Below are 15,283 nucleotides of genomic sequence, written 5' to 3' on the forward strand. Positions count from 1 at the left end.
TCAGAATCATATGGCACATGAATCCCCCCGCCCCGAGGACTGGCGCCGCCCTCTGCCACGTCAGCCAACGACGACAGCATTGTTGGCGCCGTCCTCACGCCACGTTAGCCGCCACCTCGCCCCGCCCGTCTACGTGGCATGATGGCGGTATCAATATGATTGGCGTCTTCCTGTTGACGCAGCGCGCCAGCGACATTAATTAGCGCCGCTAAAGGGTCGACATCCGGAATAAGTTTTTTTAAGATCTGTAAAATAAATTTATCAAAAGGACCAAAATGTCAAAATTGCGGTGGATCGAATCCCAACCGTCGTCGCAGCGAGGGCACGCCCGACGCACGCTGATGCCATGATCCCGACGTCCAAGCGGACCATCATGAACTATATCGATATCACTACCATCTGCCGGTGATTAATTATCTTGCAGTACTTAAGCATCTAGCTGGATTTGCCTACTTGCGTGCCGTATGTGATCTGATCTAGAGATCAGTACTACATCACACCAGCACGATCAAATCAGCTAATATATAAGTGCGAATTGAGTAAGCTGGACATGAATGAATTGTGTAAGTTGAAATAAAATCAACTAATATATATATAAGTGAGAGCTGTACGTAAATTATTTTCACCCTCAACATGTGGAGAAATCAAAAGGTTTGAAACATATTACAACGTGGGAAAATAAAACTAATTGACAATGATTCATTGATACATTATATAGTAACATCCGATGAAATTAAAAAAATCAAAAAGGTATACTTATTAACTTAATGCATTGCATTATAACAAGCATGCTTTATAATCATTGAAGGATAATAAAATTACTTATATGTACCGGTCAATATCATGGAAAATGCTTATATACAGGATGTGTAACATCGAGCTACAAAGGAGATATGATGCTTTCTTATAGTGAATTAAAGTTTAATTGAGGTACTACTAATTAGCAAGAAAAATGTATGCAATATCAATAGCCCATGCAAATGTGAGGTAGCAATGATTATTGTTCTTGGTTGGTGATCATCAGCACAGCTACATGTAAGAAGCTCTAAGTACAATAAAAACTCTCCTAATTTATTTATATATACGAATAAAATGGCACGCAAAAACCTTCCAACAGTAGTAAAAGATGTCCGTACTCTAGTTTTACCTGTGAGGTCTATAATATGCATAATTGGCAGTTTACCTACCAAACCGTCTAATGCTCTTGTGCAATTTAGACCATAGTTCCCCTAATTTCTCTATTCAGAAGCCAGCTACATCTGACCAACTCGATTATAATTCTTATTTAAAATAAAAAAATCATGTGGAGAACAATGTTACGCGTCTATGTGTCCAACCTTATATTACTAATTAAACCAGTGACGTCCGTGGTTGAAAAACAAACCAAAAAAGACGTTTGAACCCCAGGTCGTCTGACAAGACACTAATTTCCAACAATATATATCAACTTATTTTCCAGATCATTATTCTCCTGACCAAAAAAGAAAGAGATTTACTCTCATCCTTCCTTTTGTACCACGAGTTACTAAAATCCTTACTCGTGCTACTCATCTCATGATCAAGTTGGTACTAAAATACCGACTGTTGGTGATGAGATTTGCTCCAATCCAACAAAAAGTATTTCGAGGTACCAAATCATTTCTCATCATTAGATCTAGCTGAGTAAGATGTGCGCTGTTAGATCCAATGGTGAGAAACGATTTGGTACCGTGAGGTACCGGTACCTCGAGGTACTTTTTGTTACTTTTTGTTGGACTGTAAAATTGCTCATTAGTGATATGATGATACATTAAATAGTCACGATCGCATGGTACCTCGAGGCGTAGGGTGGATAGCACGAGTGAAGATATAAGTACCTCACGGTACTAATACCTCGCAGTATAAAAGGAAAAGATGTAAGTAAAACTCAAAAAAGAAACAATATCCACACCATTAGGGCATGTTCAAAGATAGAGTCCGTTGTGGGCTATATCTCAAGCCACGTTAGCAACAAGAGACTATTTTATAATGATACATATAAAGGTAGAGTCAGATGTGGTTTGTTCATTATTACAATAAAATATTTTTTATTAAGCTAGTTTGTTTTTTATACATTCTAATGCAAGAAAGTTTTCTTTAATAAATGCTAAGAGTCCACTCTAAGCCATTGTCATGCATGGCAACAGCTTTTCTCTCTCGTTCTCTTTTTCCTTTACATCACCAAATTTGCTTACGTGGTGATTGAGAGAGTCGGCTAATAGACATCTTTATACGTGCCCTTAATACTGACGAACAGCATCGCATGCTTCCAGGCAAAAGCCAGCAAACGCCAATAATAATCATGCAGTTCTTTAATTTGCTCATAATTAAGCAAAACTGGTCTTCGCCTGAACAGTGGAACTAGCTAGCAGCCATTCCTCTGTGTACATCTTCCTCGCCTGTCCTGTTTCTTGATCACTTCCTATAAATACATGGCCACCACACCACGTGACTACCTAACACCCACCAGGTAATCTTTAACCACCAGCCGCATATACAAATCTCAGGCGCTCTTGAGGCACGCACACACGCACACGCAAAGCACACCGGTGATCGATGATCAGCCAGATGAACTCTGAAAATGTTGTTGGTTTCTTCAGAGGCAGGAGCATCCTGATCACTGGCTCAACCGGGTTCCTCGGCAAAGGTGAGTTGGTGATGTGATGTGATGTTCATCAGTAAGTAAGCAATGGATCTACTTTTGTTTGGACGACCCTGCAAACAGTGCAGTGTTTTTGGATTTTGGTTGGAGCCTTCTGCGTTTTTGATTGTGTGTGCTCACTGTGCAGTGCTTGTGGAGAAGATTCTGAGGGTTCAGCCTCATGTCAAGAAGCTGTACCTCCTGGTGCGAGCAAACGGCGTTGAATCCGCCACACGCCGGGTTCAAAATGAGGTGAAGTAGTTCTTCGAGTTGTTCTTTTGTCATCTCTGTTGATGCAGGTTTTTGATTAGTCTGAGATAGTGACTACTTGTTCTTGTTGGCCTATTTGAACTTCACTCCACTGAAAAAAATGACACAAGAGCGCCTAATGATGACATATTGCAAGAAATTCATAAAAATTTCTATGGTCTTCTCCACAAGTTTGACTGGAGTCCGTGTAGCATAACTAACAGCTGCTGAGTATTTAGTTCAAATATTACATGAAGTCTGAATCCACCATCGCATAAACAGAAAACAAGATGACTGTAAAACTTGATTTTTTTTTAAGACCAGACAACTGTTCAACATGAGTTTTTTCTTTAAAAAAACTGTTCAACATGATAGGGCATTTGTTTGGTTACCTACATCTGGAAATTCATTTGCTCTCTTTAGGTATTCAATAAAAGTGCCTATATAATTTTTGTGAGACTCCAATTCAATATTGATTTCCCCAGTTACTAACCAAGTGAAGTAATTATGTTTATGAGAAGCATTCATGAACTCCACAACGATAATAAGTTTACTCCAGGACTGATGAGATATTCTTTTTGAGCAATTTTGCCTTGGAAACTGCAGGGTTACTTCAAATAGATATAACATTGACCTGTCAGACGCAATTGGAAAATAACAAATGCATTCCGGAAATTATACACAGTAGTGGAACGCAAAATAGACAAGAGTACATGTCGTAGTTGAGGTGCACCAATGCTATTGTCACGTCAACAAAAATAATGCATGGAAGCTTGCACCGTAGAAAATCTGGAGTTTGTCTGAATCCAGCTGGTCTGTTACGACCAGTATCTTCCATTCTGGGAAATACACATTCTTTCATGAAAATACAGTAATTGATAGATGCATATGAAAAGTACAGTCATACTACAGTTCAAGTTGAACATATTAAAGTGAGGATAATTCTACTAATAATGTAGCGGGAGGTATCGTAATTTTCTAGTATAAAACTTAGTAGCTTCAAGTATTATGAAGTTACTAAAATTTTATTTTACTATAAAATAAAATTTTGATACCTTTTACTACTTTCTTAAGCAATGTAAATTTTCTCTTAAAGTGATGCCTGATACTTAAGCAACTATATATTATAAGTAGAACAGTTTGTATCTTGGCCTCTTATGCTAACCTTTCCATTCAAATGCTGTTGTGACATCTTCAGGTGACAGGGAAGGAGATCTTTCAGGTTCTAAAAGAAAAATATGCTGGTGGGTTCGAAGATTTTATCCAGGAAAAGGTTTGTCCTTTGGCAGGAGACATAATCTATGAGGACTTGGGTCTAGAGTCTGCCAAATTGACAGAATTGTCCAAGGAAGTCGACATCATCGTCAACGGTGCAGCAACTACTAATTTTTATGAAAGGTTTGGGGATTTTTATGGTCAGATATTTCTCGGATAACATAAATGGTACTACCAAATAACTTTTTTCTGTCAACATCTAAAAACTTTGTAGATATGATGTGGCTTTTGACTCGAATGTCATGGGAGCGAAGAACATATGTGAATTCGCAAAGAAGTGTACAAAACTGAAGATGCTCCTCCATGTTTCAACTGGTATGAAGCATAGAACTGAACTTGCTTTTATGTATTGTTCATATGTGCTTCATTCAGAACTCTGATGATGCAATGACTGGAATAGCCTATGTATCCGGAGAACAGGAGGGACTGATACTAGAGAAACCATTCTTGATGGGTCAAGCGCTGAGCGAAGGCACACAGTTGGATATCACATCCGAGCTAAATCTGATCAAGGAGACCAGGAGAGATTTGAAAGCTAACTGTTGTCCAGAGAAAACTGAGAAGAGAACCATGAAGGAGCTTGGGCTCAAGAGGTCGGCCACAGCTCTTCTGAAATGTTGAACCAATCATTGAAACAAAAATTAAATTCAACTAAGAAATTTCCTTAATATTATGTTGACCTTTTTAAATACCGTTACTGCAATAATTCTTTGGAAATACTTTTCATCAGAATTGCAAGAAAAAGGGGCCAAATTTCTTTGTTCAGTTCTTCTACTAGTGCAGAGTTCTATAAACGGGAGACAAAAACTAACATCCAAAAGACTGACAACTTTTGGCTGTTTCCTGGCATGCACAACTGAATGAGAAGGGCTAGGCATTTTGGGTGGCCAAACACGTACGTTTTCACCAAAGCAATGGGGGAGATGCTGCTCGGCCACCTCCGCGGTCACCTCCCGGTGGTGATCATCCGCCCAAGCATCATAACCAGTATCCTCAAGGAGCCATTGCCGGGATGGACGGAAGGAATCAGGTCACGAAAAACATATAACTTCATCAAGGACATCTTGTTCCTTCCCTAAATGCTGATGGATCACTGAACATTTCCATCGCCTTGTTCAGGACGATCGACTCGGTGATCATCGGTTACGCCAAGCAGGCGTTGCCCTTCTTTCTCGTCAATCTCGATCTAATAATGGACGTGGTGAGTTAACGAGCTAAATCAAGCATTAACAATGGCGGATCGGTGTAAGTAGTGACTGTGAATGGGACATGTGTGCATGCAGATACCGGGGGACATGGTGGTGAACGCCATGATGGTGGCAACGGCGGCGCACTCGGAGCAGCCGACGCAGACCGTCTACCACATGACGTCGTCGCTGCGGAACCCGGCGCCGTACGCGGTCCTTGCGGACACCGGCCACCGCTACTTCTTCGCCAACCCGCCGCGCATGGGGAAGAAGGGCGAGCGCGCCCGGCTGCGCAGGATGCGGTTCTTCGGCACGGTGGCTAGGTTCCGCACCCACATGGCCATCAACTACAAGCTACCCCTCGAGGTCAGTTTGGTTTGTGCTTTGGATGAGTTTCACTGGTACACATCCCCTCATCTGTGACGGCTCATCGTATGCCTGGGCTATTGGGCCATCAGAACGAAGTCATCTCAATCGGGCCTAAAATGGGCTCATTATAGATGTAGTCGCACAGCCAAATCTAGGTGCATATGTTTAGAGCCCGTCAAAGATGATACTTATCTGTGATGGGCACAAAATGTATGCCCGATTGAGATTGTGTCAATCATCTCAATCGGGCCGAACTATCAAGCCCGTCAAAGATGACACTCATCTTAATCGGGTATAAATTATGGCCCGTCACGGATGTCTCTCATTTTTGACGGGCCTGATAACCTCCATCTCTGACGGGCCTAAATTATGGGCCATCATGGATGACTCTCATCTCTGACGGACCTGATGACCTTCATCTTTGACGGGCCTAAATTGTGGCCCGTCACTAATGACTATTTTTAAATATGACAACTTCAAACTATATTTTTAAATACTAAATGATTTCAAATGGAAAAATTATCAACAACAAAGTTGTTTAACTTACGAAGATTTATAATTTTTATTTTGGTCATTTTTGTGTATAACGTTTTTTAACAATTTGAATTCTAATTTAAAAATATGACAACTTCAAAACAATATTTTCAACTACTAAATGATTTCAACTAAAAAAGTCATCAACAACAAAGTTTTATAACTTATCAAGATCTATAACTTTTATTTTGGTCATTTTCTATATAACTTTATTTAAAACAGTTTGAGTTTGAATTTGAAAATATGACAACTTCAAACAACATTTTCAAACACTAAATGATTTCAACTAAAAAAGTCATCAACAACAAAGTTGTATAACTCATTAAGACCTATAACTTTTATATTTGTCATTTCTTCATCCGATAAAGTTTCAGTAATATTGTTCATAAAATGGACATATCTGTCTTATAGTTTATAAACCAGATGAGAAATATGTTAATTTCGTGAACAATGGTACTATCATTTTATCGGATGAAGAAATGACCAAAATAAAAGTTATAGATCTTGGTGAGTTATACATCTTTGTTATCGATGACTTTTTCAATTGAAATCATTTAGTATTTCAAAATATTGTTTGAAGTTGTCATATTTTCAAATTCAGATTCAAACTGTTCAAAAACATATTGTACAGGAAAATGAACAAAATAAAAGTTATAGATATTGATGAGTTATATAACTTTGTTGTTGATGCTTTTTCAGTTGAAATCATTTAGTATTCGAAAATATTGTTTGAAGTTGCCATATTTTTAAGTTTGAATTCAAATTGTTCAAAAAATGTTATATAGCAAAAATTCCAAAGTAAAAGTTATAGATCTTGATGAGTTATACATCTTTGTTGTTGATGGCTTTTTCAGTTGAAATCATTTATTATTTCAAAATGTCATTTGAATTTGTCATATTTTCAAATTCAAATTCAAACTATTTAAAAAAATATTGTATAGAAAAATCCACAAAATAAAAGTTATAGATATTGATGAGTTATACGACTTTTTTGTTGATAACTTTTTCAGTTGAAATCATTTATTATTTGAAAATATTTTTTGAAGTTGTCATATTTTTAAATTCGAAATCAAATTGTTCAAAAAATGTTATATAGAAAAAATACCAGAGTAAAATTTGTATGAATGTGGTTGTGTTTAATATATTGATGGTTGTGTTTATGAATGAATGTATATGAATTGGGGATGTTACGATGTGACATCATAGCCCAGGGGTTAATAGGATTAAAAGGATACTTATACCAACAAAGTATAATTTCTTTCCTGGAAGCAATCTTCAAAGAACTACGAGGTGTTAAGCGTGGAGCAATTTTTAGATGGATGACCTACTGGGAAGTCACACGAGTGGGAACAAAAGCTAACAAAATGCCCGTCAGAGATGGGTGACTTACCAAGAAGGCAATGAGTGACCAACAAATGCACGTCAAAGATGACCAAAAGCACACATATGATATAATTTATTTTTTTCGGATTATACACATTTGTGACGGGCCATAATCTAGGCCCGTCAGAGATGAGAGTCATCCATGACAGGCCATAATTATGGCCCGTCAGAGATGAGAGTTCACATAAAATTTATTTTTTTGGATTATACTCATCCGTGACGGGCCTAGATTGTGGCCCGTAAGATATGAGAGTCATCTGTGATGGGCCATAATTACGGCCCGTCAGAGATAAGAGTCATCTGTGACAGGACAAAATCTAGGCCCGATTGAGATGAGTATCATCTGTGACGGTCGGATGCCCGATTGAGATATTTTCTCACATCACTGACCTTTGTTTAGTGACGGAAGCTATGTCCGATAGAGATGATACTTTAAGCCCGTTAGAGATAATCGGTTCCGTTCTAGTGTTTGTTAGTTTTGTTGTTCATCTATTCAACTTCTTAGTGGGGAAATTTTTGACGTAACAAGAAATGTTTGATCTAATGATAACTAGGGCCTGTTTAGAGTATCTGTAGGAGAATGACTTAAATTTGACTCTTTGAATCTTAACTTAGCCATTTATATTAAAATATTACATCTCTAAACTGATGTGGATTTCGACCCTGTCTATCCTCACTCTGTAAATCCTAATGGCCAGGGGAATGACTTGCGAGCCCAACCATGTGAGAGACCCACAAATTGCAATCATGTTGTGTGGGAGTATGACTTACCAAATTTATATTGAGAGGCATATTTCATCATTCAAACGATATTGCAAGTCAAGTAGGTAGTATCTTAGAGGTCTAACTTTTTTACATAATTGCTAAAATTTGGTATTACAAGTCAAATAGGTGCAGGTCTCCTGTAGATGCTATTTTATCTTCAAATTGATGTGCACTCTAATAGTTTCCACTCTCCAAAATCCTAATGACCAGAAAAATAACTTGTGGTCTAAACCATGTGGGACCCAGAAATAGCAATCCTACTAGAAAGGAGGATGATTTACCAAATTTAGCGATTAAGTAACATGGTTAGTAATTCAAATAACATGGCAAGTCAAGTAGGTAGTCTCTTGGATGATATAATTGTTAAATCTTAGTTTCATAAGTCAAATAGATAGTCTCTTGGAGATGGTCTAAAGTAGAAATGGTAGGACTACTTGTTCTATTTTTTAAAAAAAGATTTAATAACCATTATACTTAATTAATTATGTGGTAATCATGTTTCTCTTGTTCTGCGGTGTGGCTAGTCAGTCTTTTTCAACCACTGTTTAGAACGGCCCCTAGTAAATAAAGACCCTAAAAATGCACACATATATATTCTGAAGTTTCACTATATTTATTGATCTGAAATTTTTTTAAATCTTACTGAGCACAGGTCATTATTATTCAGGAAGCAGTAAATTCCTTGAGTTTCATTTTGATCGAAGTGCTACGCGATGCGTAACTTTGGTTCATTTTTATTTCACTTTATATAAGTTGGGATATTTTCATATGTTTTAAAATTATGTAAATGGTCGTATTAAAGAAAGAATTATCTATAACACTGTGAATTAGACAAGTGAAAAGAGCGCACGGTTACATTCTTACCGACGAGATGACAAAAATGGCTGATATATATTTTTCTCCTAAATGCTAATTAAACAGCCCCTGCAAACAAATCAATCAGTTTGTCCTTGCTTAATTTCTAGCCAGAATTTTTCTATTTTTTTCTCTCAAAGATGATTACCAATGCAAGTTGCATTACAGATACTTCGCTGGGTGAACATTGCGCTGTGCGGCATGTTGTCACGACGCTACGAGGAGATGAGCAGGAAGTACAGGTTCATCATGCATCTGGTGGAGCTCTACGCGCCCTACACCTTGTTCAAAGGCTGGTACGCACCAAGCACAATATATATCAAAATGCAACTAACCAACTGCAACAGCTCCCCAAAATTTGTTTCCAAATACTGGTTTTAGCAAGTTTGTAAACAATATGGCAAAGGAATTTTTGTTTTATCTCCAAAAGTTTGGATATTGAACTTGCCAAAAAAAGAATTAGTTTCAAAACCGTTTGTAGTTGAGGGAGATCGCATCCAGCTTGCCGTCTCTCTCGTCGCATCGCGCCTGCGGCATATCGTCGCAACACGCCGAAGCGTCATGCCACCCACGCCGCCCCTTCCGCACGCGGCCACAGGAGCACGACGGCGACGAGGGGATGCCGGGCAGGCACGCGGCGCCAAGGCGCGTCGGCGGCACGCAGCCTGGGCGCTGCACCGGGCAGCGGGGGCGGCTGCACGAGCGTGACGGCGATAAGGGGAGCGCGGGCGGGCGTGGGGCACGGGGCGACGGGCGAGCGGATGCCAAGGCGCAGCAGTCGGCGGCGGCCGGGAAGGGGGCTAGCGTGTGGGAACAGGCCTCGGCAGTGGCTCGGGCACTGGGCGGCGCCTCCGGATGACAGGACCGTGAGCAGGGGCGACGCCGTGACTGCAAAGAAAACGAAAACGTCGCAGGTGAATGTTCAAGGCGGAGGCACGAGAGAAACCCAACGGCGTACTTTCCTTGATGCCAAGTGAAACCCAGACTTACATATATGTGCGCAAACGAGATGATATGTTAAATTGCTAAAATTTGGGAACCCGGATGGTAAACTATTAGAGGCAGTTTTTTTACAATTTGCCAGAAAAACAGAGATGCTACGTTAGGATGGGGAGCTGTTGGAGTTTCTATAGTAACCTTTAATTTGCCCAGTACAATGAATAATTAATGAATTGCGTTCAAAGCTAGCTAGTACACAAAATTATCACATAGGTACGTGCAACTTAGTACAAATTGCAAAATGTTCAAACTGGTAAAATCAACTTATTTGGTGCGTCTGAACTAAGGTCGTTTACCATCCATAATGGATAATCAAGGTGTGTTAGCCTTAATTAATTCTAGCTCCTCCATTTTTGCAAGCAAGACATCATTAAACGAGCATGCAAAACATATATAGAATCCCAAATTTCATACAAATCAACCTGTGGCTACACAGCCTAGTGCTTGATCCCACCAGTGGTGTCAACTCGAGCCCTTGCCCCTTGGCTACTCTTGCAAAGGTATGGGAAAACTAAAATGTACAAGTTTTTATTTTCACAATATGTCCAGCCAGTCTCATCTTCCATTGGCGTAGGGGTAAACACCAAAATGGTTTTATTAGCTGATATGGATCATGATGACCTTACTTCACACGCACCACTTATGTTGTTGTACTGATTTCAACACTTTGAAAATTGTTGCATTGAGTTGCACCTAACTGACATGCATGTGTATCATGGAGGAAATTTACTGACAGCTAAATAGCTAATTTTGTGTCAATCTTTGGGCTTTTTATGTAGCTTCGACGACATCAACACGGAGAAACTGAGGATTGCGATGAAGATGCAGGAGGAGAAACATGATGGCAGACACTATTTCGATTTTGACCCCAAGTCGATTGATTGGGAGGAGTATTTCTACAGGGTGCACATCCCCGGTGTAGTCAAGTACCTGTGTGACTAAGTACGTAGCTGTTGATTTTTTTATTATTATAAAAAGTAAGAATACTCGGTAGGTATATATTGGTTGCTGTCTTTATTCAGTATGATTGATGTTTGGTAAGTGATTGGCGATTCATTATTGGGCAGAAGTGCAAAACAATAGCTTTTGTTAGTCCAGTGGCTCATTGGTGTTCTATTGTGGCAATGGATAACTTGATTGTGTTATGCTACTAGGCCCAAAATATGATGAATTCGACAATCAAAATTGAGATGGTGATATTGAATTGGAACAGGAATAGATCATTCCTTTTCGGTTTCATTCTTTACTGCCAACATGACCCAGGGACCAGGTCAGTCTGGTTGAGTTGATGCCCAACGAGAGAGGCAAACGGCAGCTATGGCAGACGAGGAACAGAGTTCACTCCACTGGCCTGCTCTGTTCTGCTCGTTATTGCTAGAAGGAAAATTTTCTTTTTTACCTTATTTATCTACAGGACAACTCTAATTCACGTCTCTCAAGTATTAAAATGGGTCAATTTACCTCAAGAGATTTTGAAAGTGGTTTTGTTTTACTTGGAGTCTCCATGATATGTTGATGTAGTCTTTATCGATGTGGCGCCCACAAAACATTTATCTGACATGAATATTACAACGAACAAAGAAATAAGAAAGTTAAAAAAATAGTTATAATAAAGAGCTTTGGTACGTAGTAATAGTAGCCCGCTAGGGTTAGGTTCCTGATCTTTCGATCAAAGAACATGATAACTCGATTGAAGGGATTAGAGTTGATGTTCACAACTTAACTACAATGATCCGAGGACGTTACCCCTTATGATGAGGACATCAACGCCATCGATACATCCACAACTCCACCAGCACAATTTACTGATCCTATTACCCATGCTCGTGCACGTCAACTAAATTATCAGGTGAGCTCTTTCTTAAGTTCATGTTCATTTTCTTTATATCCCAGAGACGCGTGCAATATTGTTATGATCAGGAACGATGGAAAGGATCCAAAAGGGCGAGGATTCGCGCGGGGTGGATTTAAACTGCAGAACAGTGGCAACTTCTAACGGCCGCCACAACTTCATGCGAATTCCGATTTGGGCGTTCAAGTACTTCATGGAAAGCTTATCAAGTCTACTTTCAAATGGATCCAACCCCATCTCGTTAGCTGTTCTGGATCGACCGCTATCGCTGTTTTACTTCAAACTGGTTTATGTCCATGGGTGCTGCGTCACCTCTTTTGGCCCAACGGGCCGTGTATCAAGTTGGGCCCATTAGGGGCGTGTCCTAGGGTTAGGTCACGACCCTGTTGTCGTGCTTGTCCTCTATTTATACCCCTGGCCGCCACCTAGAATGGCGGGTTTTGTTTCTGCAAGTTAGCTTTTGCTACTTCCTTGTGCACGTGTGTGTTGGCGCAACCACGCGAATACTTGTTTATAGAACCTCACCATTATAACCATTCATCTTTGTGCGTCATATTCTTCTCGCAATTGAGTTGCTTATTTACTTGTTCTTGCTAGTTCTTTGATTGCTTGCAGGACAAGTGCCCTCGTGGCCGGCGTCGCGCACTGCAAGATCACGACGACCATTGGAGGTGGTGTGTCGGTTGCTAAGGCGCAGCGTTCTTGGACAGCTGTAGTCGAGCCGTGAACGTCATCTCCACTTCAATCGAGTTATCCTCTCATCGAAAGATCGGGCACCAAAAAGAAACCCTCGCGGGTATTCATCAAGTGGTATCAGAGCAGAGTTGATCGGTGAGAGATTTGTGTTCTTCTGCTAGTTACTTTTACCTATAATCCAGAAATGGCCAAAAGAAAAGAGAGATTAGATTAGTTCTGGCATCAGATTAGATTAGATCAGATTCGATTAGATTAGTTCTACTAGTTCCTGTTTTACCCATAAACTCTTGTACCGACTGCTAGTACTGCTTAGTTAGGGTTTGCTGAGTTTCGATTACATCGTTGTGTCAGGTTGCTGGTCTTAGCATTGGTCGTTTAGAGTTTCGAGTTCTTGCCACCCCTTTGCCACTTCCTTCTACCATACGCCATACCGCCATCTGTCGTGAAAATTGCTTTCCATCTGTCGAGAAAATTGCTTTGCACCTGTCGAGATAATTGCTTTCCATCTGTCATGATAATTGCTTTCCATCTGTCGTGATTTTTGATTTGTATTGTCATATTCTTTTGTCATCCACTGCTATATCACGACACCAAGTTATAGCCTGCCATCAAAACCGGCCAGCATACAAGCGCCGCCGCTTCCCTGCCAAATAAAAACCTAATCCGAGGACCCTTCCTTAAAACGGGCATAACTTTCTCATACGGACTCGGAATAAGGCAAATTTTATATCCATGGACATCTACAGAAAATTTTATATCCATGGACATCTACGCCAAGTTTGCCGAATTTAAAATCCCCAAATTCCACTCGGATGGTCGAGTTCTCGAGGCGGGAAGCTTCCGGACGACTTTTGCTGAAACTTCTGAAATTCATGCAGGCCACATCTTGCATCCGATTGAGTTGAAACTTCTTTGTGTTTTCCTTCTCTGTGATCATACTTGTTGAGAAAAATAGCAAAAGAAAAGAGGGGCTTCGCTAGTGTCTTTTTCGTTTGTGGTTAGGCTCACGTCTCTACAACTCCTAGCCTAGGACCAGCATAGTACCGACGTTGAACGATTATTCAGCTTGCTCTACTAACGTGGTTTCTAGTGTTTTCCTTGTGCATCATCTCAGCCAACCTACAACTCCACCATATACTCTCGACTTCAGCTGGACAGTTCTTGTTGGCACAGCACCGATACACCTCTCTCCAGGTTGCAGCCTTGTTGGTTGCCGGCCCCCTGCTGTGGGCAAGGTAAGAACTGGTAAGAGCTCGTGAGATAGGCTGAGAGTGAGCGAGCGCCTTCCTGTAACCACATCCTACTAGCTGTAGGGCTTGATTTTCTTCACATGTTTGCATTGTTGTTTTCTTTTCTATATTAAGCATGGCAGGAGCAGACCATGATGACGACGGTAGTGTGTCCCACTCTCCACGCACCAAGGGGATTATCCAGCATTTTACGAAACAGATGAGAGAACAAACTGACGGACTCGATGCAGATCTGTAGGTGGCCAATGACAAACTGGGCCAACTGGAGTCCACGAAGATTGCCACCAACACCAAGCTTGCAGGTCTGGAGACATCGGTTGCAGGGTTAGGGGCGTCGATAGCTCATATCGACACCAGCCTTGCCATTTTGCTGAGACGCCTCGACATTGGTCGGGGTCATGAAGACGATGTGGACGACAACTTTCGGGAGAATGAGGATGACGACTACACCGCAGACTCGGAACAAGATGGACGCCATCGGCAGCAGTTCCACCATCCCGGAGGTCACCACAGACGTGAGGCCAGACGTGAGGTGCGTCCTAATAGGGATGCTTCGAATAAGATCAAATTTAAGATACCTCCTTTTGATGGTAAATATGATCCTGAAGCATATATTACTTAGGAGATTGCTGTTGATCAGAAGTTTGTTTGTCACGAGTTTCCTGAAAATAGACGGGTTAGGGCCGCTACTAGCGAGTTCATTGATTTCGCGTCTGTTTGGTGGGTAGAACATGGCAAGAAAAATTCGAATAATATGCCAGAAACTTGGGAGCATTTGAAACAAGTCATAAGGGCTAGATTTGTTCCTCCCTACTTTGCACGTGACATGTTAACTAGGTTACAACAACTCCGACAGAACTCCAAAAGTGTAGAAGAATACTATCAGGAGTTGCAGATGGGTATGTTGCGTTGTAACCTTGAGGAGGGTGAGGAGTTTGCTATGGCTCATTTTATGGGTGGTTTAAATAGAGAGATTCAGGATATTCTTTCTTACCAGGATTACAATAATATCACTCGCTTGTTTCACCTTGCTTGTAAAGCTGAAAGGGAGGTGCAGGGATGCCATGCAGCTGCCAAGACTAATCTTTCTGCAGGGAAAACCACTTCATGGCAGTCACACGCTTCAACCCAAGTGGCTGGACGGTCTACTTCTACACCAACTAGAACAGTAGCTGCCCCGGCCAATACCGACAAACCACGCGCTGCTCCT

The 15,283-nt window shown here is 40.7% G+C and overlaps 1 protein-coding gene and 1 long non-coding RNA gene across 2 annotated transcripts; one reads left to right on the plus strand and one right to left on the minus strand.

The window, feature by feature from the left end:
* The first annotated feature begins 2,513 nt into the window (after nucleotides 1-2,513).
* On the plus strand, nucleotides 2,514-11,715 carry LOC102713108 (putative fatty acyl-CoA reductase 7). Its single transcript, XM_006659210.3, has 10 exons — nucleotides 2,514-2,665; nucleotides 2,808-2,911; nucleotides 4,107-4,306; nucleotides 4,398-4,498; nucleotides 4,584-4,776; nucleotides 5,052-5,213; nucleotides 5,303-5,384; nucleotides 5,467-5,736; nucleotides 9,445-9,572; nucleotides 11,055-11,715. Exons 1-10 carry the CDS (start codon nucleotides 2,575-2,577, stop codon nucleotides 11,215-11,217), a joined length of 1,494 nt encoding a protein of 497 aa, XP_006659273.1. The 5' UTR covers nucleotides 2,514-2,574; the 3' UTR covers nucleotides 11,218-11,715.
* On the minus strand, nucleotides 3,438-5,556 carry LOC121055191. Its single transcript, XR_005812368.1, has 3 exons — nucleotides 5,471-5,556; nucleotides 5,083-5,369; nucleotides 3,438-3,747 (listed from the first exon to the last, which is right to left on the minus strand). It is a non-coding gene; the product is annotated as an uncharacterized LOC121055191 (long non-coding RNA).
* Nucleotides 11,716-15,283: the final 3,568 nt, after the last annotated feature.

Source organism: Oryza brachyantha, chromosome 8 (assembly GCF_000231095.2).
Source record: "Oryza brachyantha chromosome 8, ObraRS2, whole genome shotgun sequence".
NCBI classification, from domain to species: Eukaryota; Viridiplantae; Streptophyta; class Magnoliopsida; order Poales; family Poaceae; genus Oryza; species Oryza brachyantha.